Consider the following 25,000-nt stretch of genomic DNA (forward strand, 5'->3'; position numbering starts at 1 on the left):
GATTGGAACCAAAGTTGTACACTTAATTTGCAATGGTTTCCAGTGTATGTTCTCAGTCTGGCTGAGGTCTTGCACAGAGGGTTGGCGATGCAAACAAATCTTGTTAAAGCCAGATTCTGCAACCAGAGATACAGATGTGCCGGTATCACCTCCATGGGAACTGGGAGACCATTTAACCAAACATTAATTTTAATCGGCTCTGATTTGGATGTCGCTAAGCAATTTAAATTTTCCATCCCATTTGTAGGGGGGCTTTCCAGCGTGTGCACTCTCCTGGGTACCAGCATATGAGTTTTTTTACTCAAGTCAGGCCTTGTTGACTCCTTTGCTGTCTCAAGTCCGCATACTGGCAGCAATTACAATGGCTTGACAGCTCAGATTCTGAAGAACTTTATAGCCGCTTGGTCAAGGGTAGGCTTTGTTGTGAGTTTCTGCTGTGGGCTGCCTTAGGGTCCCTCTACTCAGCCCTGCAAGAGGCTCTGCGATTGCCTACATTCAAGTGGTGTTCCGCAAGCTCAATCAAACAGGTGAGGGTGTCCACTTCCATTGAGATGCCCCTGAAATTCCCATGCTCCATTTACTGCCTTTTCTAATGACAAAGCCAGCTGCAGTGCTTGTTCGAAGTTCAGTTGAGCTTCAGCTAGTAGGCCCTTCTGCAATGGTTACGTCATTAACCCCACAGAACAAACGGTCTCTCAGCATCTCATTAAGGGTTAACCCAAAATAACATGCCCCTGCCAGTCATCTTAACGTCGTCAAATTTCACCGGTTCTGTAACTGCTGAATAAAACTAATAGCGTGTCAGAATTAGAGGAGGTTTGGGGTCACAATATTCCTCAACCAACTCCGCCAACTCTCATGTCTTTGTAGTTACCTTTATTCAATCATAATACTATTATATTTGATTCCAGCTTCTCCTCAAACTGCAACTTTCAGTGTAGATCTCACCTTGGTAAGTCTTCCATTTCTTTCTTTTCGTCAGATTTTTCCCTCCCAGTTCTATGATATTATAACAACTTGTGATTAAATATGGCAGCACAGTGGCTCAGTGGTTAGCACTGTTGCCTCACAGTGCCAGGGACCCAGGTTCAATTCCACCCTCAGGTGACTGTCTGTGTGGAGTTTGCGCATTACCCTGTGACTACATGGATTTTTTTCAGGTACTCCAGTTTCCTCAGTTCAAAGATGTGCAGGTTAGGTGGATTGGCCATGCTAAACTACCCATAATGTTCAGGGATGTGTAGGCTAGGTGGGTTAAAGGGGATGGGTCCAGGTGAGATGCTCTGTGGGTCAGTATGGACTTGTTGGGCTGAAGGGCCTGTTTCTACACTGTAGGGATTCTATGATCTATGAGTCTCCACCATTGCTAACAAGGTTTTTCTGTATTGCTATAGTTGCGATGTTGGGTAGAGTGCTTGTGGATTGGGAAGCAGGAAGTTAGAACTTGGTGTTTGAAAAATGCTGGGGGTGGAGGGGGAAGCATTGTGTGGTCCCTTTAAAAGATCATGTGCTTTTTCTATGCTTAGAGATTTAAAATGGATATCTGTGAGCAGCTAGTTTGCAAGTATACAGAGGGCACCAAAATTAAAACATTTGTATCAAAACGCCGTACAGTTAGCAGGCCAAGCAGCAGTTTTTACCAAGACAACAAGTTTTGAATTTACCAAATTTGATGAAAAAATATAGAAGCCTTTTTCATTTCGTTTGAGAAATTGACTGAACAGATGAACTGGACAGGAACTGTGTGGGTAATGTGAATTCAAACTAAGTCGGTGGGCAGGGCTAGTGAGGTGTTTGCAGTGCTATCAGAGGACGTGTCAGGAGAATATGAAGAAGTAAACAGGCTATTTTGATTACCTATGAATTGGTACCAGAAGCACATAGACAATGGTTCAGAAATGTAAGAAAGGAACCAGATCAGACTTACATCGAGTTTGAAAGAATTAAACAGAGCAATTTTGACAGATGATGAGAGCATTAAAGATTGAAAAGACATATGAGAAGCTTAGAGGGCCTATTCTGCTGGAGGAGTTTAAAAACTCACTTGAAGAAGTGATAAAAACTCATATTGAGGAACAGAAAGTTCAAACAGTGAGAAGAGCTGCAGAGATGGCAGATGAATATGCATTAGTGCAGAAATCGAAATCTAGCTTCCGACAGCAATTTCAAACCATGTGAGATAGAACTTGGGAAAGAGGGAAATCCTTCAATGAAAAACAAAAAGTAGACCACGCTGAGAACAGTTTACCACATGTGAAAAAAGAAACCCAAGAAGGTGGAAAGAAGTGAAAGGTGGGACACACAAAGTCACAGTGCTGGTGGATTAAAAAGGCACTGGGAAAAAGGATGTGGTAAAAAAAAAAGACTAAACCAGTGGAATTAATTAAGGTAGTGAAGGAAATCACAAAAGAAATCGAGGAGCTGCAGGAGAGTGCACAGCCTAGACAGAGGCTGGATACTAAGATCTTTTCAAAGACTTCACCTATGTGGGCAAGGTTTACTCAGGTGAATAGGGGGAGTAGGTAAACAAGTTAAAATATTGAGAGATACGGGAGTTAGTCAGTCTCCAATAATAACAGATGAAAATATTTGCACTCCTTCTGAAATATTGCCCATGAAAGTGTAATCTGTGGAATAAATGGAGAGAGAAGTCATGTTGCCCTGTGTAAGATAAGGCTAGAAAGTCCAATCAAAACTGGGGAAGTGATAGTGGGAATGATGGAAAAATTGGTCAATCTAGGAATACAGTTTGTTCTTGGAAATGATATAGTTGGATCACAGGTGCGAGTGATGCCCATTATAGTGGAAAAGCCAAAAGAAAACCAGGGAACTGTGGAGTTAAAAGAAAAATACCCTGGAATTTTTCCTGACCATGTGGTGACAAGGTCCCACAGCCATAAGTTAAAATAAGAAGGGAAAAAAAGAGAAAGGTAATGAGGTTGAGGTCCAATTAGCTGACACTCTGTTTGATCAGATGATAAAGGAAATCCTAAGCAGGTGGAGAATCAAGCAGAGATTAATGAAAGATTAATGGAGTCACAACAAAGAGATGAGATGATAAAGGATTTATATCATAAAACCGACTCGGAAAAGGAATCAGAATGTATTCCAGAACGCTATTACCCTAGAATAAAATCTTAAGGCAGAAATGGAGACTTTGGCAGGTTAGTGTAGATGAGAAATGGGTGAAATTATGTTGCCAGTAGAATACAGACAGGAAGTATTGTGGGTAGCACACAAATTACCTGTAGGAGGTCATCTAGGAGTGAGGAAGACTCAGGCTATGATACAAAAGCATTTCCATTGGCCTGGATTACATAAAGATATGGTTGAGTTTTGTCATAAATGTCATACATGTCAGATGATAGGAAAGCCACAAACAGTGATAAAACCGGCACCATTGATGCCATTTCCCACATTTGAAGAATCTTTTACATGAGTTATAACTGATTGTGTTGGACACCTCCCTAAAACTAAAAGTGGGAACCAGTATTTGCTATCCATAATGGATGTGTCTACCAGGTTTCTGGAAGCAATTCCATCACAAAATGTCAAGGCAAAAATGGTTATGGAGGAGTTGCTTGCTTTCTTTATCCATTATGGGCTAACCAGGGAGATTCAGTCAGACCAAGGATCCAATGTTACTGCCAAATTATTTAAGGAGTTCATGGATAGGTTAGGCATCAAACACTTGATTTAAAGTGCATACCATCCCAAATCCCAGGGAGCATTAGAAAGGTGGCATCAGACCCTAAATATCAAGATGAGGCCTTATTGCCAGGGTTACCCAAATGATTGGGATAAAGGTATCCCATTTTTATTATTTGCCATTAGAGATGCTCCAAATGAATCGATTCAGTTTACTCCATTTGAGTTGATATTCGGACACAAAGTAAGAGGGCCTTTAAGATTAATTAAGGAAAAGTTTATAAGTCCAAAGCCAGAGATCTGAGTTGGATTATGTTTCTGAGGTGAGAGAAAGATTAAACAGAGTAGGTAAATTAGCTAGACAACATTTGAAGGTGGCACAGCACCTAACGAAGCGAGAAGCAGATAAGAAATCTAAAATTCATACATTTGCCCGTGGGAATAAAGCATTAATGCTATTACCAGTGGCAGGAGATCCCTTCAAAGCATGGTTTAGTGGTCCCTATCAGATTGAGAAGAAGTTCAGTCAGGTGAATTATCTGGTGAAGATGCCAGATAGGAAAAAACTTTATCGGGTATGCTATGTGAATATGATGAAATCTTACTATGACAGGAATAGGGAACCAGAGAAACAGGTATTAGTTACTGCCATTCAGAGTGAGGAATCAAATCCAGAAGATTTGGATTTTGATGTGCCTTAGAATAAACTGAATAATGAGGAAATCCTTAAGGAATAGGATAGGGTAGTGAGCTCTGTGTCCCAGGAGCAGAGAACTGAATTGAAAGATTGGTTACAGTGCGATGAGGACATATGTAGAAATAAAATGGGGAGCACTAACACCATAGTACCTGAGGTTGACGTGGGGAATGCTGTTCTGATAAAGCAACATCCCTGCGGGCTTAATCCTCACAAAGCAGCGCAGGTCGAGAAGGAAGTGGAAACGATGCTCCAAGAAGACATCATAGAGATGAGTCAAAGTGAAAGAAGTTTGCCAATCGTGTTGATTCCCATTGATTCTCAATGTTTCTGCGTAGATTATCAAAGTTCAACGCTGTGACCAAATCTGACTCGTACCGAATTCCAAGGCTAAAGGACTGCGTGGAAAAAGTAGGACAAGCCACTTACATCACAAAGTTGGACTTACTTCATGGTTACTGGCAAGTACTTTTGTCACAGAGTGAACACAGTTTCTGCTTTTGTAACCCCAAATGTGCTATATCAATTTAAAGTAACGCCCTTTGGAATGAAAAATGCACATGCCACTTTTCAAAGGCTTATGAACAGAGTTGTTGCAGGATTGACTAATTGTGCCGTTCACATAGATTACTTTGTGATCTTTAGGCAGTTGTGGAAAGATCACATGCAGCCTTTGGCAGATCTCTTTGAGATACTATGGAAGGCAAAGTTGGTCATAAAAGTGGCAAAAACAGAGTTTATAAAGGTGGAAGTGACATTCTTAGGACACAACATCGGATAAGGACAGATGACACCAAGGAATGTGAAGACTAAGACCATCAAGGAATTTCCAAGATCATCCTCGAAGAAGGAGGTACTATGATCTTATGATTGAGCAGAGTCTACAGGAAATTTGTACCGAACTTTAATAGCGTGGTGGCACCATTGACGGATTTGTTAAAAACGGACACAAAATTTCAGTGGACAGAACAATGCCAGGAGGCATTTGAGAATTTAAAAGCAGTGGTAACCACCGCACCAGTTTTAGATATGCCAAATTTTTAAAAACCCTTCAGAATCACCATCAAAAAAAGTGATGTAGGTGTTGGAGCTGTGTTGTTACAGGAGGATGATTGTGGAATTGAAAGGCCAATCGGTTATTTTTCAAAAAAACTCAATATCCAACAGAAAAGAAATCATTGAAAAAGAGTTATTGAATTTGGCAATGGCTTTATAACATTTTAATGTTTATGTTGCAAACAATGCCTCAGAGATGATTGTGTAAACTGATCACAATCCCTTCACATTTCTGGAAAGATTTAAGGACAAGAACACCAGATTATTTCAGTGGAGTCTCATATTGCAAGCATTTAATTTACATATTGTACATGTTGTGAGTTGTGAAAATATTATTGCGGATGCTTTATCGCGAATTTAAAAGAAACATGCTTATATAAGATAGAAACAGTGGGGTTCAATGTTTTATATATATATAGAATTAGTATAAAATGTGTAACTGTACATTAATGAGCTGTGGATCTAGTCATATAATGAAGTTATAGTTTTTGAAAAAAACGAAGCCACCTTTTCATAATGATGGTTCATTTTTTCTTAAGGGGAGAGGTGTTGCAAAGTTGGGTAGAGTACTTGTGGATGGGGGCCGGAAGTTAGAAGTTGGTGTTTGTAAAATGCTAGGGGGGGAAAGCATTGTGTGGTCCCTTTAAAAGATCATGTGCTTTTTCTATTCTTAGAGATTTCAAATGGATGTCGGTGAGCAGCAGCTTGAAAGATTGCAATTACTGAGAGAGCACACGAATCAAAACATTTGTATCAAAAGACCATACAGTCAGCAGGCCAAGCAGCAGTTCTTACCAAGACAACAAGTTTTAAATTTAGCCAATCAATTTGAACCAGGTACTTAGATACCAAAAACATATCAAATTTAAATCTGATGGTTTTGACAACATAGGACCAATCCTATTGTAAGAAATATTGATATGTCATCAAGGTCATAAAAAGAAGAGGGCAGTTAGACAAAGCCCCAGAGCTAACATTGTGTACAAGACGATGAGAGGCATAGATAGAGTGGATAGTCAGAGACTTATTCCCAGGGCGGAAATGACTATTACGAGGGGGTCTAATTTTAAGGTGATTAGAGGAAGGTATAGGGGAGATGTCAGAGGTTGGTTCTTCACATAGAGAGTGGTGGACGTGTGGAATGCGCTGCTGGCTGTGGTAGTGGAGTCAGATACTTTAGAGACTTTTAAGCGACTCTTGGATAGGCACATAGAGGATAGTAAAATGTAGGGTATGCAGGGTAGTTTGATCTTAGTAGGATAATAGGTCGGCACAACATCATGGGCCGAAGGGCTTGTACTGTGCTATACTGTTCTATGTTCTATGTTCTTAACTGCCATGCATCAGAGCTAACAGCCCTCAGCTTTTAAGTGAGAATCGCTGGCTCTCACAGCCTCCTCTATGTCTTAGAGAAAGCATCATCTAAATAATAAAGGTACTCAAGGCACAACTAGTTAATATTCCTGACAGAAGAATGGATGGAGAAGGGACAGAACATTTCAGAAAACATGAAAGCTGGCTGTAATTTCGTGAAACTAAATTTTATTTTCTTTTAAATAAGTGGGACTTATATTTATTGGAACAGCAGATTATTAGAATCTTGTTTTATTCAGGAATAGTTAGTAGTTAGAGACTTATTCAATTTATTACTACTTTGGGTAATTTGTTCTCTGTTAGAGTTAGATAAATAAATTGTTACTTGTTGATTTTAAAGTGAGTTTCAGGGATTTATTTTATTTAAACACTACAAGTTGCTGAAAGGCAGGTTACACCATTTTTCATATTCATTTTACAGATTATAAGGCGAGGAGGTCCTCTTTGAGTGTTTCAGTTTTAGTTCTCAGAGGGGCATCAACCTCCGCTTTATAACACTACCCAAAAATTTGTGACTCAGGTCTCGATTCTGCACATTGGAGACAGGACATTGGAGAGGTAGTCCATAACTGGCTTCCCTTAGCTATGAATGACTGATGTCTGATTCTAGTAGATTTCTGAAAGCTCTTATTTACATTATTGCATACTTCACCTGACAAAGGAGTAGCACTCTGAAAGCTTGTCACTTCACATAAAGCTGTTGGACTATAACCTGGTATCGTGTGACTTCTGACTTTGCCCACATCAGGATGGAAAAGACAAAGAATGGAAAAGACAAAGAATGGAAATAAACCTTTAAAACATGTTGGTTTAGTTTGAGGAGATTTTGATGTCTGAGCAAGTTATATAATAAAATTGGGGCCTGTGTTGACAGTATAAGTGGAAAGTGTCATGTTCTGTTTGGTTGAAAGTCCCTGTAAAAGTAGAATAATCTTTAACTTCCTTGTAAAACTTAACAAATACATACACATCACACAAACACAAACACGAACATGAACACAAACACACATATAGACACACACACAATGAAGAAGACAGTTCAATGCTTTCTGTCCTCAGGGCTCACTGAGGTGACCTTTTTTCTCGCTAGGACTTACTGATCTTCAATATCTTTTCTCCATGTACTTTCATTTACCTTTTTTAATTCATTCATGGAACATGAGCGTCATTGGCTGATCAGCATTTATTGCCTATCCGTAGTTGCCATTGAGAAGGTGAGCTGCCTTCTTTAGCAGCTGAAGCCAACACTTTGTGAGTTGGCACACAATGCCATTATGGAGAGAATTCCAGGATTTTGACCCAGCAACAATGAAGGGACAATGATATATTTCCAAGTCTGGATGGAGAGTGGCTTGGAGGAGAACTTACAAGTGGTGATGTTCCCATGTATCTGATGGCCTTGTGCTTCTAGATGGAAGTGGTCATGGGCTTGGAAGGTGGTATCTAAGGATCTTTGGTGAATTTCTGCAATGTATTTTGTAGATAGTACATACAGCTGCTACTGAGTGTCAGTGGTGCACGGAGTTGATGCTTGTGGATGTGATGTCAATCAAATGGGCTGCTTTGTCATGGATGGCGACCAACTTCTTTAGTCTTGTTGAAGCTGCACTCATTCAGGCAAGTGGGGAGTATTCCATCACACTCCTAACTTGTACTTTGTAGATGGTGGACAGGCTCTGGGGAATCAGGAGGTGAGTTACTCGCCAGCATACTAAGATTCTGACTTGTTCTTGTAGCCATTGTGTTTATGTGGCGAGTCTGGTTGATGTTGATAGTGGGGGATTCAGTGATGGTAATACCTGTGAATATCAAGGGGCAGTGGTTAGATTATGTCTGTTGGTGATGGTCATTGCCTCGAAGTTGTGTGTTGCAAATGTCACTTGCTACTTGTCAGGCAAGCCTGGATAGTGTCCAGATGTTGTTGCATTTAAACATGTATTGCTTCAGTGTCTGAGGAGTCATGAATGTGCTGAACATTGTGCAATCATTGGCAAACATCCCCACTTTTGACCTTATGATAAAGGGAAGGTCATTAAATGAAGTAGCTGAGGATAGTGAGCCTAGGACACTCCCCTGAGGAAGTCTTGCAGAGATGCCGTAGAGCTGAGGTGACTAAACTTCGACAACCACAACCATTTTCCTATGTGCCAGGAATAATTCCAACCAGTGGAGAGTTTACACCTGATACCATTGATTCCAGTTTTGCTAGGGCACTTTGATGCCACACACAGTTGAATGATGTCAAGTCTGTCACTTTCACCTCATCTTACCTCAGGAATTCAGCTCTTTCATCCATGCTTGAACCAAGGCCACAATGAAATCAAGAGCTCATTGGTCCTGGTGGAACAAAAACTGACCATTACTGAGCAGGTTATTGCTGAGCAGGTTCAGCTTGATAGCACTGTTGATGACACCTTCCATCACTTTACAAATGTTCAAGAGTAGATTGATGGGGCGGTAATTGGCCAGGTTGGATGTGTCCTGCTTTTTGTGTATAGGACATAACTGCGCAATTTTCTACTTTGCTCAGTAGATGCCATTGTTGTAACTGGAAGAGCTTGTCCAGGGTAGTGGCACGTTCTAGGTACAAGTCTTCAGTAATATTGCCAGAATATTGTCAGGGCCCATAGCTTTTACACTAACCAGTGACTCCCTTTCTTGATATCACATGGAGTGAATCGAATTGCCAAAGACTGGTATTCATAAGTCTGGGGACCATTGGGGGAGGTTAAGGCAGATCACCCACTTGGCAGTTCTAGCTGAAGATTGCTATAAATGCTTCAGCTTTAGCTTTTGCACCATTATGTTGGACTCTTCCATCATTGAAGATGGGCATATTTGCGGAGCCTCCTCTTCCTCCTCCAGTGAACTGTTTAATCATTCACCACCATACGCAACTGGATGTGGCAGGACTGCAGAGCTTAGATCTGATCCATTGGTTGTAGGATTGCTTACGCTGTTTGGCATGCAAGTAGTCTTGTTTGGTAGCTTCACCAGCTTGACACCTCATTTTTAGGTCTACCTGTGCTACTCCTGGCATGCCATCCTGCTCTCTCTATTGAACTAGGGTCGATCCCCTAGCTTGATAGTAATGGATAATTGGAGGATATGCTGGGCTATGAAGTTTCAGATTGTGTTGGAGCACAATTATGCTGCTGTTCATGGCCGTAGAGCATCATGTTTGCCCAGTTCTGTTCGAAGTCTGTCCCATTTAGCAAGGTCATAGTGCCACATAACATACTGGAGAGTAAACTCAATGTATAGAGGCCATTCAGCCCATTGAGTTTGCACTGACCCTCTGAAGATCATCCCACCCAGACATGCACCCTACCCCTCCACTCCCGGACGCTATTCCCAGACTCCAGCCTGACGTGGCTAATCCACCTAGCCTGCACATCCCTGGACACTACAGGGCAATTTAGCAAGGTCAATTTTTTAGACTGTGGGAGGAAACCAGTGTACTGGGAGGAAAACCACACAGACAAAGGGAGAACATGCAAACTCCACATAGTCACCCAAGGCTGGAATCGATACCTGGGTCCCTGACACTGTGAGGCATCAGTGCTAACCACAATGCCACCATGCCATTCCCATGAAGGTGGGACTTCATCTCCACAAGGACTGTGCAGTGGTCACACTTACCGATACTGTCATGGACAGATATATCTGCAGCCAACAGATTGGTATGTACGAAGTATGTTTTGCCTTCTTGTTGGCTCCCTCACCACTTGCCACAGACCCAGTCTATTGGCTATGTCCTTTAGAACCCGACAAGAATGCAAAGGCAGGTAAAAAACAGTTGGTTGAGGGCAATTAGTTCACAACTTATAAAGGTCTCTGACTTACAGAAGGAATCTGTTACTTGTATATTAAGCATGGTCAATCATAGACAGGTGGTGGACATTAATTACGCATTCGCCTTTAGAATTACATATAATTGACTGACTACCTCTCGTCTATAGTTACAGCCATTCTGAGATGTCCCAAGAGAAGGAGTATGAGATGTCCACTAATATCCTTCAGCACTTCCACAAAGCATGGGCACCAGGAGGACTGAAGTGCATTATCACTGAGAAACGTCATTTTAATTTGATCTGCTCGATTTTCCTGAAAGTTTTAGATATTTCTATTGTTAATTTGGGTTAGTGGTGTTCTTTCAAATGGAACACTCAGTTTGTCATAAATCTCTAAGTTTATTTCAAAATAAATATAATAGTCCCAGACTAAAACTATATTTGTTGTATTATGATATATGCTGGAGTCTGTAAGTAAGTGCTTATAAAAATGTTGAAAGAATGACTTTGTTTCCACCCTTCACCAACTGACATTCTGCAGTGGAACACTTCAGCTGATAGACTGCCTAGATTTAGGAGTTTCAGGCAAACGGTGTGATCCAGCCGCTTCAGATGACAGAACCTCAGGTGATGTGGCATCAAGACAAACCTGAGAGGATAAATCTTCATTTGTTTTGTCATATCCCCATTAAAATTGCTAGTACAGACATCAGTGAACAAAAGCTTAAAATATTATGTCGCTACCAATTTACCAAACATGACACATTTAAAATAATTGGGTAAACAGTTAGTTTAAAATAAAGAATTGTCATTTTATGTCAATAACCATTAGTTATCAGTTTTCTGGGAATGGTTTACCTCAAATCGTAGACACTTTCTTCTAATGACATTGACTTCATTGGCTTGTAAAGGTGCCACAGCGTGTTTGCAAATAACAGAAATTTTCTTTGTGTTATTCCATTGTTCTGGAAGATCCTAAATATATGATATAAGAAATATATTTCAACTATTAAATAAAATAGCATAATTGCTTCATCATTTACTTTGAAACTGGCTTAGGAGTTTACAGCCCAACAGGTTTACTCATTTTAAATTAAACATTAACCAGTTTAGACCATACTCTGATAGGGCACTGTAACAAAAAGACAACAGGTCAATGCATACGTACAATGGAAACTTATTAAAATCCCAAAAGACCTATGGTGGTATTTGTGCTGCGTGCAAACCAACTCACATCCTATTTATTTAATCTAACACACTCACTTCCACATGTATTCTCAAGACACAAAGCTCTGCTCAAGTATTGACCCCTCCACTGTCTCCAAACCATCACGCTATTTTTCCAATATTAAATTCTGGATGAGCAGAAATTTCCTCTCAATGAATAGATAATACCGAAAATATTCCTTGGTTCATAAGTCATTGCTTTAATTCACTGCCACAAAGTATATTCCACAGTGACCAGTTCTATTCCTCACCCTGGCAATCATCTGTAATTGTACCAAATAGGGTGCATCATCGATGCTATCTTTGACTGCAAAATAGCTTCAAATCATATATCGTTGTCACCACAAAGATTACCTACATCCACCTCTGCTATAATATTGCACTCAGCCAATGCCTCAGCTCATCTGCTGCTGCAACCTTCCTCCATGTCTCTGTGCCAGTGCTTTTTTGGCTGTTCTCCTACTCCAACTCCACAAACTTAAATTTATACAAAACTCTGTTGTTTGTATACTAACACAAAGTCCCATTTATTCATTAAAAACCAAAAGAACTGTGGATGCTGTAAATCAGGAACAAAAACAGAAGTTGCTGGAAAAGCTCAGTAGATCTGGCAGCTCTGTGAAGAGAAAATCAGAGTTAATGTTTCAGGTCCGGTAAGGAAGGGTCATTACCTTGTACTTGCTAGCTTACACTGGCTTCTAGTCAAATAATGCTTCAATTTTAAATTTTAATCTTTGCTTTCAAATTCTTCTTGTCCTGTCCCCTTCTTCACCTTCTCTTCCTCAGTCCTTCCTCTGTAACTTCTTCTAGCCATATAATTCTCTATGAATCTTACAGTCCTCTAAGTCAGACCTCTTATACATTCCCTATAATTACTGTTCGATGTACTGATTGCAATGCGGCTAGCCAGGTGAACCTCTTAGAAAAGGAGTTCCCTAATTAGGGCTGTTAACCTGGTCCAATCAAGGATCCCTGGTTGACAGATTTAAACAGGTATGTCAGAGGTTCTATTTACTCTGAGATCTGGCTCTGAGGAAGCTGAAGCAATGAAAAGTACAATGCACGTGTAAATAAAGGGTGACTTAGTGACAGGATACCGGCTTCTGTAGAGTTATTTCATCCATGTTGTTAGCTGCATGTTGATAGATCTGTCCTCTGAAATTCCTTCCTAAGCCTCACTTCTTCTCAACCTCTGCCTCATCCTATGAGAGGCTCCTTGAACCATACATTTTTGATCAAACTTACATTACTGATATTATATCTCCTAACATTTCTTTTGTGGGTTGATGTCATATTTTGTTTCATAACATTCCTGTGAAGTCTATTGTAATGTTTCAGTCCATTAAGATAATTGCAAGCTGCTTAGGCAGCTGAAAGCATAATGTCAATGGTAAAATTATCACTGACCAAATTTGGAGGATTGTTTCGAAATTACACCTTTGCATCCCTCAATATACTATGTGGTAGTGACCTTCACATTCTAACCATGCATTAGGAAAATGCTTGGGAGTATCTAAAGACAATCAACACAAGTCAACTGTAACATAAATCAAGTAGTTGTTTATTGATCCATATAAATATGTGAAAATGGGACAATGTCCTTGGATTACTTCAAAAGCATTTCAACACTTCAAACAAACTCTCAAACATTTATATCATTCTTGTCACATTGTACCATAGATTATATGCCCTTGTTTTAGTTTTCAAGTCCACATATACAACATTATGTGGAAATAGTCCAGAATTAGCTCCTATCCCTACTTGCTTGGAACTGGTGACTTTCCATTTCCTTATCCCATTTCCTCTGCTGCCAAGAAGAGCAAAATAACAATGTTATACTCCATACAATCTTAAACTTTTATTTATGAACAAAACTATCCTCCATCACCACACACTCCACTCCACTACTCTTCAATTTCAACCTCTTTTGGGCTAACAGTTTAATCTGGTGACCCAATATCCCAATTAGTCTTTTGATCCTAATTGTTTTCTGAAAATTCAGCTGGACTAAATGAAATACATAATCACATGCATATAGCAGGTTTCTGCATTAATCCTCCCAGTAAAGATGTTTCTCCTAAATTTATTATTGAATGCATCATTGGATATCTTATTGGTCTTAGTTAATGAATTCCCACAAGTGGAAACATATTCTTTTTGTTTACCCTGTCAAAACTATCAAAGTTTTAAAGGCCCTTTCCATGCCAACTCTCAGTCATTTACTGGCAAGACAAATGCCAGATTATACAAGCCTTCCTCGATAGTTATACGTTTTTATTTTAGTTATCATTCTTATAAACGTTATTTGGCACTTCCCAGAAAACAGGTAACTGTAGGCCAGTTAGCCTCACATTTGTTACAAAGAAAATTTTACAGTCTATTATAAAAGATGCAATAGCAGGGCATTTAGAAATGCAAGATATTATTAAGCACAGTTAGCATGGCTTTATGAAGGGAAAATTATGCCTGAAAATTTACTAGACTTCTTTAAGGAGGTAACAAGCAAGATAGACAAAGGGGAGTAGTGGATGTAGTATATATGTATATTCAGAAGGCGTTTGATGAGATATCACACATTAGGTTACTTAATAGTCCTGAGTCCATGGTGCTGAATGGACTATCATGACATGGATAGTGGATTAGCTGACTAATAGACAACAGAGAGTTGGGATAAAGGGGACTTTTTCAGGATAGTGACCTGTAGCTATTGGTGTGCCTCAGGGATCTGTGCTGGGGTCACAATTATTTACAATATATATTAATAAATGAATATCTGATATTAATGACCGAATGAGTGAATGTACTATTGCCAAGTTTGCAGGTGATACAGAGGAAAGTGGTGGGGATCACACAAAGAGTTTTACAGGGATATGGGCAGATTAAGTGAGTGGGCAAAAATTTGGCAGATGAAACATAATGTGAAGAAAAGAGGAGCTGAATATTACTTAACCAGAGAAAGACTGCAGAATGCTATGGAACAGACAGAATTGGGAGTCATCACACATGAATCATGTAAAACTAGCATCTAAGTTCAGTAGTATTAGGGTAAAGAAAAGGAATGTTGGCTTTTGTTTCAAAAGAAATAAAATAAAGAAATAGGGACATTTTGCTAAAATTATACAAGGCCCTAGTCAGACCACAGCTGGCATATTGTGATTAGTTTTGAGCATCCTATCTAAGAAAAGATATCTTGGCATTGGAGGTATTCCAGGGAAAGTTCACTAGGTTGATGCCCCATGGATGGAGGAACTCTCTTATGGGAGAAGTTGAAAAGATTGAGTCTATACTCGTTCCAGCATGGAAGAATGAGAGCTAACCTTATTAAAATATATAACATTCTTCAGGGACTTGACAGAATAGAGGGGGTAAGGTTGTTTCACCTTGCGGGAGAGTCAAGGATCAGAGGCATAATCTCAGATTTCACACATTTGAGGCAGAGATGAGGAGGAAGTTTTCTCTCAGCATGCAGTGAATCTGTGGAATTCTGTACCATAATGGACTGTTGAGGTTGATTCATTAAGTATATTAAATATTGAAATAGATTTTTAATCAGTAAGGGACTCATAGGTTATGGGGGAATAGCAGAAAACTGGAGCTGAGGATTATCAGATCAGCCATGATCTCATTGAATGATGGAGCATACTCAATGGCTGAATGACCTACATCTACTCCTATATCTATGGGTTTATAGTCATTAACATCAGCAGTGTCCTAGGCCAGTAACACCATTGTCTGGTCAGGGCAGTCATCTTTTCTGTGACTTGAAGATAAACTGCTACAAAAACTGTCTGGGAAGAGTGTCCTTGCAGTTAGCATTATGGTGAAGCAGTGTGGAAAGGACGTCCTCACAGTTTATGGCATAGTGAAGGAGACTGGAAAGGGTGTCCTCGCAGTCAACCTCACAGTGAAGCAAACTGGAAAGGGTGTCCTTGCAATCCATATCACAGTGAAACAACCTGGGAAGTATGCTCGCAGGCAGCATCAAGGTGAAGCAATCTGCGAAGAACGTCCTTGCAGTCAGGTCACAGTGAAGCGGTCTGGAAATGGTGTCCTCACAGTCAGTGTCATGGTGAAACCGTCTGGGAAGAGTGTCATTGCAGTCAGTGTCATGGTGAAGCAATCTGGAAATGGTTTCCTTGCAGTCAGTGTCATGGTGAAGCAATCTGGAAATGGTGTCCTTGCAGTCAGTGTCAGGTGAAGCAGCCCAGGAATGATGTATTCACGGTCAATGTCATGATGAAAATCAGTCTGGGAAATATGTTCTCGCAGTTGGCATCAACATGTAGCAGTCTGGGAAGGGTGTCCTCACAGTCGGCATTAAGGTGAAGAAGTCTGGGAAGAATGTCCTTGCAGTCGGTGTCATGGTGAGGCACTCTGGGAAGACTAACTTCACAGCTGGCATCATGGTGAAGAAGTCTGGGAAAGGTGTCCTTGCAGTTGGTATGGTGGCGAAGCAGTCTAGGAAGGGTTCTCCTGCTTGTTGGGAAGAAACAAAGAGTGACATCACAGGAAAACTGAGTGGCCTTACCCTACTGCAGAAGTAGAGGCTCCAAGGGAGAGATTTGATTATTAGTAGTAGGTAAGGTCAGGTAAATATTTACAAGTATTATCGCTCATAGTTTGTAGGGATTTTTTGTTGTTTATTGTTTCTAAGGACTGTATTCTGTAGTAACAAGGTATGGGAAAGAAGGGTGTTAGAGAAATTGACATTATTTGATAGTAAGCATCTTGCAAGAGGCATAATTTAAAAACGTTAAGTCATGGCAGAGGAGCTCAAAGTGATGGTGTGCTCCTTCTGCTCTATCTGGAAAGCCAGGCACATTTCCAGTGTCCAAGATCAACATATGTGTAGAAAGTGCCTCAGGATGCAGCTCGTGGAAGTCCAGATTTCAAAGCAGAGCAGCAGCTGGGATCACTATGGTAATTGCTCATAGCACATATAAAAAGATGTTCATGCTGCAGGCTAAGACTTCACAAGCAGAAAGGGAATGCGTGACTACCAAGCAGAGCAAGAGGACTAGGCAGGCAATTCAGGAAACTCCTGTGGCCATTCCCCTGAAAAAAACAAATATATCACCTTGGATACTGTTGAAAAGAATGGCTTCTCACAGCAACAGCCAAATTTGTGACACCACAGTTAGCTCTGCTGCACAAGGGAGGAGCAAAGGTTGTGGAATTGCAGTAGTCATAAGGGATTCGATTGTGAGGGGACTGGATAGGCATTTCTGTTGCTGAAAACCAGACTCCAGCTTGGTATGTTGCCTCCCTCTGCTAGGGTCAAGGATGTCTCATAGTAGTTAGAGGACACCCTGGAGAAGAAAGTGAACAGCTGGTTATCGTGGTGCATATTGGTACCAATGACAAACTTATGAAAAAAGGATGAGGTCCTACAAGCAGAATATAGGGAATTAGAAAGCAAGCTGGAAAGGACATCAAAAGGTAGTGTTCTCAGGATTACCACCAGCGCAACACACTAGTCAGATTAGAAATTGAAGGATATATGGGATGAACATGTGGGAAAAGAAATAGTGTGCGTGTGTGTGTGTGTGGTGAGGGGAGGGGTTTCAGATTTCTGGGACCAATTCTTTTGGAGGTGAGACCAGTACAATCTGGATGGGTTACATCTGGGCAGGACTAAGATTGATGCCTTGAGGGAGTATTTGCTGGAATAGTTGGGGAGTGTTTCAACTAAATTGGCTCGGTGATGGGAACCTTTTGAGGAGTCAGAGAAAGGGGAATCAAGGACAAGAACAAAAAAACAGAAAGGGGAATAAGAGGAGAGATTGGTAGAATCAAACATGGCCCCAGTAAAAGAAGGGATGCATTCTTCAAGTTGAAATTATCAAAGACTATCACAAAGATTTATTTTTATTTAACTTTTAACTGAATAATTAAACTGCAATACGTAGCACAGAATTCATTTTTGAAGATATGACAGAAAGTCTCTACAAATATTGATAGAATAAAAGGTCATTTCTCACATGTAATTGTGTGTGAACTTCTTCTGGCATCTCTACATCATAGGTCTTGAGTAGTTCAATGGTTTGCTTCAAAGGTTCAAACATGTGGTCTGTGGTCACTTGTCGCTCTTTAATTTTTTTCAGGTATCCCATTACTTGTATAAGAGCTTTCAAATCCCCTTCTTTCACTGTTTTAGATAATTCAGCATTTGTCTCCTTTATGAAAGCCTCCAAAGTACTTAGACTACAAAAATAAATAAATGGTGTTATGAGGCCACTATCATTTATTTTAAAGTTTGGAACTTTGTACTTATGGCATATAGGTTTTCTGTGTGTCAGAAGTGTTTAACAATTAACTTGTCTCTTGTTCTGTGGACATGATGATTTCTATGAAAGTACAATATGACAGAGATAATTGGGAGAGTTAATGAGTGAACAGACTGAAGCGTAGTACATTAGGCTATTCTGCAGGGCAGTTGGGTGATGTTGGATGTATAAGGCAGTTGCTCCTGAGAATGGGAGGAGATAGTTTAGAATTGTTAAAAATGTCTAACTGCACTGTAAGAAATTCCAGACCAAAAGTGCTTGTTTAAAACTCTGGAGGGGCGATTTGAAGCTGAGAAACTTTACGCTCAGTTATATGTTAAATCAAGGATGAAGCTGTCAGATTCTCACAACCAGGAGTTGAAGCCACAGATTAGTTGACTGCTATGTGGGATAGAGAAGGGCAATCTCTTTTGTGTTTTGAGTACTATAATTGGATGCTTTTGTGTTTAATGGGATTATAGTTTTACCTCATATTTTGAAATCTTTAAACATGTTTTACATGTAAATAGTTTAGTTTAGTCTATTTTATCTTCTGATACTCTGGATAATAAACTTCTGTTTTGTTGTTAAAAGCAAATCTGCAACATTACATGCTTATGTTTTAATGGGAAACCACCTTGCTAAAATCAATAAACAAAATATGATTTATCAAGCCAGATTTCAGTTTTGTCCATCATGTCATTCTGGATTGGAACCATTAACTCAATTTCTGTTTCTAAAGATGCTGTCAGACCTGTTGTGTTTCTGCAATGCTTTCTGTTTTGATTTCAGATTTCCAGAATCTGCAATAATTCACGTTTATTTCAGTTTTATGACCGTCTTGTGAAGTTGCGTAGAATACTTGTGGATTGGAAGGCAAGATGTTAGAAATTGATGTTTTTAAAATATTGATGTTCGTAAAATGATAGGAGGGAAGGCAGTGTATAGTCCCTTTAAAAGATGATATGCTTTTTCTAGGCTTGAAGATTAAAAAAAAAATCTGTGGGCAGCTTGTGGGTTTGCGGGTGCGCAGAGCATCTGAATTGTAACATTTGTATCAAAGGCTGCATAGTTAGCAGTCCAAGCCACAGTTTTGTTTTGTTATCAAGATAAGTATGAATTTAACAAAATAATTTAAACCAGGCACTTGGATACAAAAAATATTAGATTTAAATTTGATGGTTTTGACAACATAGGACTAATCCTATTGTAAGAAATTGAAATGTTATCAGGGGTATAAAAGATGAGGACATTTGGAAAATCTGGAGAGGAACAACTGCCATCTAATAAGAGATCAGCTCTCTCAGCTCTTAGAGAAGGCATCATCTAATTAATAAAGGTACCGCGGCACTGTTACTTAATATTCAAGACAGAAGAATTCACAGAGAGAACATTTCTGACAGAAGATCAACGGAAAAGACACAGAATATTCTGAACACGTACCTGGCTATAATTTTGAGAGACTAAGTTCTATTTTTATTTATGTAAGTGGGACTTGTATTTATTGGAACAACATACCATTAGAATTTTGTTTTATTCGGGAATAGTTAGTAGTTAGAGAGGAATTGTTTGGCTTTTTAATAGTTCAGTTAATTTGTTCACTGTTAGAGTTAGATAAATAAATTCTTATTTGTTGATTATAGAGTGAGTGTCAAGAGTTTATTTCATTTAACTCCTCCCTTATAACAGATTGGGGGAAAGAAGCAGGTTATACCACATTTCACACATCTTTTAACAAATTATAGGGTGAGATGCACCTCTCTGGGTGTTTTGGTTCTAGTTATCAGAGGGGGGCGGGGTTTGACCTCCCCTTTATTACATTTCTTTGAAAGGTTTGTTGTTTGGAGTGTTCTTTCTATTTGGAGTCTGTCCTTAGCAGGCTTTCGCCTCAACAAACTGGTTAAATTCAACATGAAACTTAATTGTACTTTTAGAAGAATGACGGAACTTCCCAATATTAGATTTCCTGAGCAAACTTCGTTTGCCAAGACCAAAGAGGAAACTGTGAATGACTAGTGACATGCAAAACCACCAGATTGACCAAATTCAGAATATTCTATACCTTCAACAGTAACCAGCCTTGGCCAGAAAGTGTTTTTTAAAGTGAATCACTCCAGAGAGAAATCCATTTTTTCCTTCTACCAAAGCATTTTTGTATTTGCGTATGTTTTGGGCTATTAAAAGTGGTAAACATATTTTTTAGAATTACAAATTCTGTGTAATAACAAATTTATTGAAATGTTTTATAATAAATCAGTAATATCATGTTTACTGAAGAAATCTAATTAATGGAACTTTCATTCTAAGTCTAATATTAAAGAATACACACAATTGGCACATCAGGGCTTGGTAAAATATTGTTAAGAACATAAGAACATAAGAACTAGGAGCAGGAGTAGGCCGTCTGGCCCTTCGAGCCTGCTCCGCCATTCAATAAGATCATGGCTGATCTTTTCGTGGACTCAGATCCACTTACCCGCGTTCTCACCGTAACCCTTAATTCCTTTATTGTTCAAAAAAAATCTACCTTTTCTTTAAAAACGTTTACTGAAGTAGCGTCAACTATTTCACTGGGCAAGGAATTCCATAAATTAACAACCCTCTGGGTGAAGAAATTCCTTCTCAATTCAGTCCTAAATCTGCTCCCTCTAATCTTGAGGCTATGCCCTCTTGTCCTAGCTTCACCTGCCAGTGGAAACATCCTCTCTACTTCTATCTTATCTATTCCCTTCATAATTTTATATGTTTCTATAAGATCTATAAGTTGTAACCTATGTAGCAATGAAACTAGATAAACTGCTCCCATTACGGTCATTAACACAGTGTTTCAAATTAATTGTGTCACTGGAACTGTGCTTACTATAGATAACACAAATTAGCCATAAATTTAAGAGGAAGCAATGACCTAGTAGTATTAATGTTGGACTGTTAATCCAAAGACCCAGGTAATATTCTGGGGACCTGGGTTCAAACTAATTCAATAAAGATGTGGAAGTAAGAATTTAATGATGGCCATGAAACCATTATTGATTGTTGGGAAAAACCCATCTGATTCACTAATGACCTTTAGGGAAGGGAACTGCCATCCTTACTTGGTCTGGCCTACATGTGACTCCAGACGCACAGCAATGTGCTTGACTCTTAATTGTCCTCTGGGCAATTAGGGATGGGCAATAAATGCTGGTCTCGCCAAATTAATTCATGACACCTTCATTCCATGAATGAGTAAGAAAAAAATTAACAGAAGCAAGTTTACTGGGGAAATTATTGCAAAAATTTCTGCTTCACTGACAATGGGTAAGTGTGAAAAAAGAAAAAAAAATGCATTGTAACCCAGTTGTATTGGGAATTATTGCATTTTGAAGTTAATGACTGGAATTTTCGACCTTTAGTGAACTGGGCACTTGCTGAAAGCATTAATAAGGTGTACTGTGGCTCTTTAACTAATCCTGGGCATTAACATCTCACATCAGAGCATGCATGCAGATGACACACTGAACTTTCTAACGAAAGGCAGAGTTCAGAAAGTTCAACTTCACATGGATTCCTAGACTGCACCAATCAAAGGAATAGAAAGAAGATTGACAAAAAAATTAAAGAAGGTCAAGAAATGTAGTCCATACTGACCCATTATACAACTCTGCCATTCAAGACAAGACCACGGCTGATCAGATCTTGGCCTTATTTCCACTTCATTGCCTGTTCCCTATTAACTTTGACTCTACTATATGTCAATAAACTACCCACCTCAACCTTGCAAATAGTTAATGACCAGCCTCCACATTCTGTTGGTTAAAGGATTTCAAAGATTAATTAAGAAATTCCTCTTCATCTCTATGTAAAATTGGTGTTCCTTATTCCGAAACAATGCCCTCCAATCTAGATATCCTCCATAAGGGAAACACCTTCTCAACATTTACCTTGTCAAAGCTGATTAGCATTTTATAAACCTAATGAGTAGGGCCCTGATCTGCTCAACCATATCATTGCATCAAAGGACACGCACCTTGCTTGATGAAGCTACTGGTAAATGTGATGTAGGAACAGTGTCTTAGTAAAAAATACATTTTAGAAACATACCTGGGTTATGATTATAATATATATACATTGCACAAACAAACAAATGCAAAAATGTTTGGAATTATTACTGTCACTGCAGTCTTTCCGCAATATTAGGTATCAGGGATAGCCACGTAATCGGTTGTTAGCATTTTGTTGCAAATAACACAAGTCTGGGAATTTAACATTGGAAGTGTAATTAAATTAAAAATAAAGAATGGCGGATGCTGGAAATCTGAAGCGAAAACAGAAGTGCTGGAGAAACTCAGCAGGTCTGGCAGCATCTGTAGCAAGGGAAACAGAGATAAAGTTTTGAGTCCAGTGACCTTTTGTCCAAACTGAAAATAGCCGGGAAAGGGTTGTATATGTGCTGATGATGTTTTCCTAAAGGCGTAATGGGAACAAAAAGATATGTACAGAAAAATCAGATTTTGCTGTTTGTAGTAAGACAGAACTATTCCATCATACAAATTTAACCTTGAGATGTGATTACATAATCAAAATGTACTTTTCCATTTACATTGTTGCGATTTTGTGAAACCAATCAGTTGTACAGAACTGAAGAAATGAGAGAAAATCTTCTGTACATTTTATATAGAATCACTGAGATTTTCAGACATTTTTCATGTGAAACTGAGGTAGCCTGAGACATAAAGTCAACCTAGGTCAGTGGAATTTTCAAGGTTGTATTCAATCAATACCATTTTGAAGAAAGACTGCTCAGAAGTTATTAAATCAGTGTTACAACATCTTCCTTCTTCTACAGAATCATGATATATTCAAAATCCACATTTCTTGTTTCAAGGAGATATTCCTACATGAAGTGTGGAAATGAAACACTTAATTTCCAGTGAATGCACCACAAAATAATATATTTCTGAAGTTACATCCCATTATCTATGGTGTTTGGTATTACCTGTCAGTTACATGGTTAATAAGGTATTGTTTGAACAAAAGGCTCCAGCGTTTGATTAGGTTCAGAAGTGCCTGCCTGAAGGGCCTGCAATCAATTTTAAACCAAGAATCTATTATCTTTACGGTCTCAAACTTCAATACCTCTTCATATAGTTGTTCATAGGAGTCAATCTAAAGAAAACATATTAAATACATCTATGCATAAACACTTGTCACAAGACATACATGCTAAAAAAAGGTTATAAGTCCATTAAATAACAGTAAATTATACATTTAAAAGTATAACACAAGAAATATTGAGAAATCTTTTTGTGTAATGCTGCATCTGAGAATTCTATGCAGACAGATGTCAATTTGTCAGCAATAAGCTACACAAAACCAGCTACCCATGTAACCCATGTGGTGTTATCGTCACTAGAAGTGGTGCTGTGCAAACAAATTTCTCTCCTATTATTTTGGACTAAAAGTTGAGGCCAGGAAATTATAGCTGCTCCTGATCCACTGGTAGAAGAAAGTCGAAGTAGAAGTACAGCAGAAGTAGAAATAGGAAGAAGTAGAGCAGAAAATCCTACACTTCTGCGATTTCTGTCAGAAATATAGCACTGTAACAACAGCAGAGAAGGAGCAGTTTGATGCAGTTTCCCATCTTTTGTAGAACAATGGGATTGTGTAGTACACTTGGAGTTGAATTAAAAAATCAAAGTAATGTGTAAAATTATATATAACATTCAGTAACATTCGTGAGTCCTCAGATACTGAAGGAGTCCTTGTCCAAATGCAGCAAGGCCAGGACAATATCTAGTTTGGACTGAAAATGGCATGTTACATTCACACCATACAAACACCAGGCAATGAACCTCACCAAAATGACAGAATCTAACCATTGTCCCTTGTCATTCAATGGTGTTACCATCACTGAATCGCTCATGATCAACATCCTGTGGGTTAATATTGACCAGAAATTGAACTGGAGTAACTGTATAAATGCAGTAGCTACAAGAGAAGGTCAGACGCTGGGAATCCTGCAGCAAGTAACATCACCTCCTGACTCCCTAAAGACAATCCAACATCTACGATGCAAAACTCAGAAGTGCAATGGAATTCTGCCCACTTGCCTGGATAAGTGCAGCTCCAATAACACTCAAGAAACTTGACACCATCCAGGAAAAGCTGCCCTCCGATGGACACTACATCCAGAAACATCCACTCAGTCTACCGCTGCTGCTCGGTAGCAACAGTGTGTACCACCTACCAGATGTACTGCCAAAATTCGCTAAAGATCTTTAGGCAACACTTTCCAAACCCACAACCACTTCCCTCGAGAAGGATAAGGACGGTAGATACCACCACCTGCAAGTTCTCCTCCAAGCCATTCAGCATCCTGACATGGAAATAGGTCCCCGTTCCTTCACTGATGCTGGGTCAGAATCCTGGAATTTCTTCCCTGATGTTACGTGAGTCTAACTATAGTTGGTGGCACGTCAAGCACATATCACCTGACAAGATGATGGATGGGTTTCAATTAGCATGAGACATCCCTAAATAGATATTTCTAAAGGAACTGTTCAGACATGTTATGACACACATCTGGAGCAGGTGGGACATGAACTCAAGTCTCCTAACCCACAGGTGGGGACACTACAACTGCGCCACAAGGCCCCCTAAAGCCACACTATGCAGACATTCCTTCCCTGCATATTGAACTCAGAGCCTTCAGATTATGAGACTGAGTTGCCCAAGGTAAGCTCGAAATCCTACAGGTGCCTGTCTACCAGGCTAAACAAATGAAACCCCTGGTAATTATCTACTGAACTATGTACATGCAAGTGGAGGACTTGATTGGATTGTTACTTGAGCACATGTAAAGAGACATATCATTAACAAGTCCAGGTAGTGTGCTAAGGACAGGATTGTTTTACTGCCCATTTTTTGTGATAAAAATTTAATTTGATTTGATTTATTAT

The 25,000-nt window shown here is 39.3% G+C and overlaps 1 protein-coding gene across 1 annotated transcript in view; it reads right to left on the reverse strand.

Annotated features, from left to right (window-relative positions):
• Nucleotides 1-25,000, reverse strand: part of LOC109928243 (dynein axonemal heavy chain 17-like) — a 334,316-nt gene that overhangs the window by 289,968 nt on the left and 19,348 nt on the right. Inside the window, exons 4-6 of the mRNA XM_048610756.1 lie at nt 23,038-23,207; nt 17,778-18,000; nt 11,428-11,544 (exon numbers count right to left, since the gene is read on the reverse strand). Coding sequence (XP_048466713.1) covers nt 11,428-11,544; nt 17,778-18,000; nt 23,038-23,207 — 510 coding nt within the window. The remainder of the gene's footprint in view (nt 1-11,427; nt 11,545-17,777; nt 18,001-23,037; nt 23,208-25,000) is intronic.

This window comes from Rhincodon typus, chromosome 23, assembly GCF_021869965.1.
Source record: "Rhincodon typus isolate 14 chromosome 23, sRhiTyp1.1, whole genome shotgun sequence".
Lineage (NCBI taxonomy): Eukaryota > Metazoa > Chordata > Chondrichthyes > Orectolobiformes > Rhincodontidae > Rhincodon > Rhincodon typus.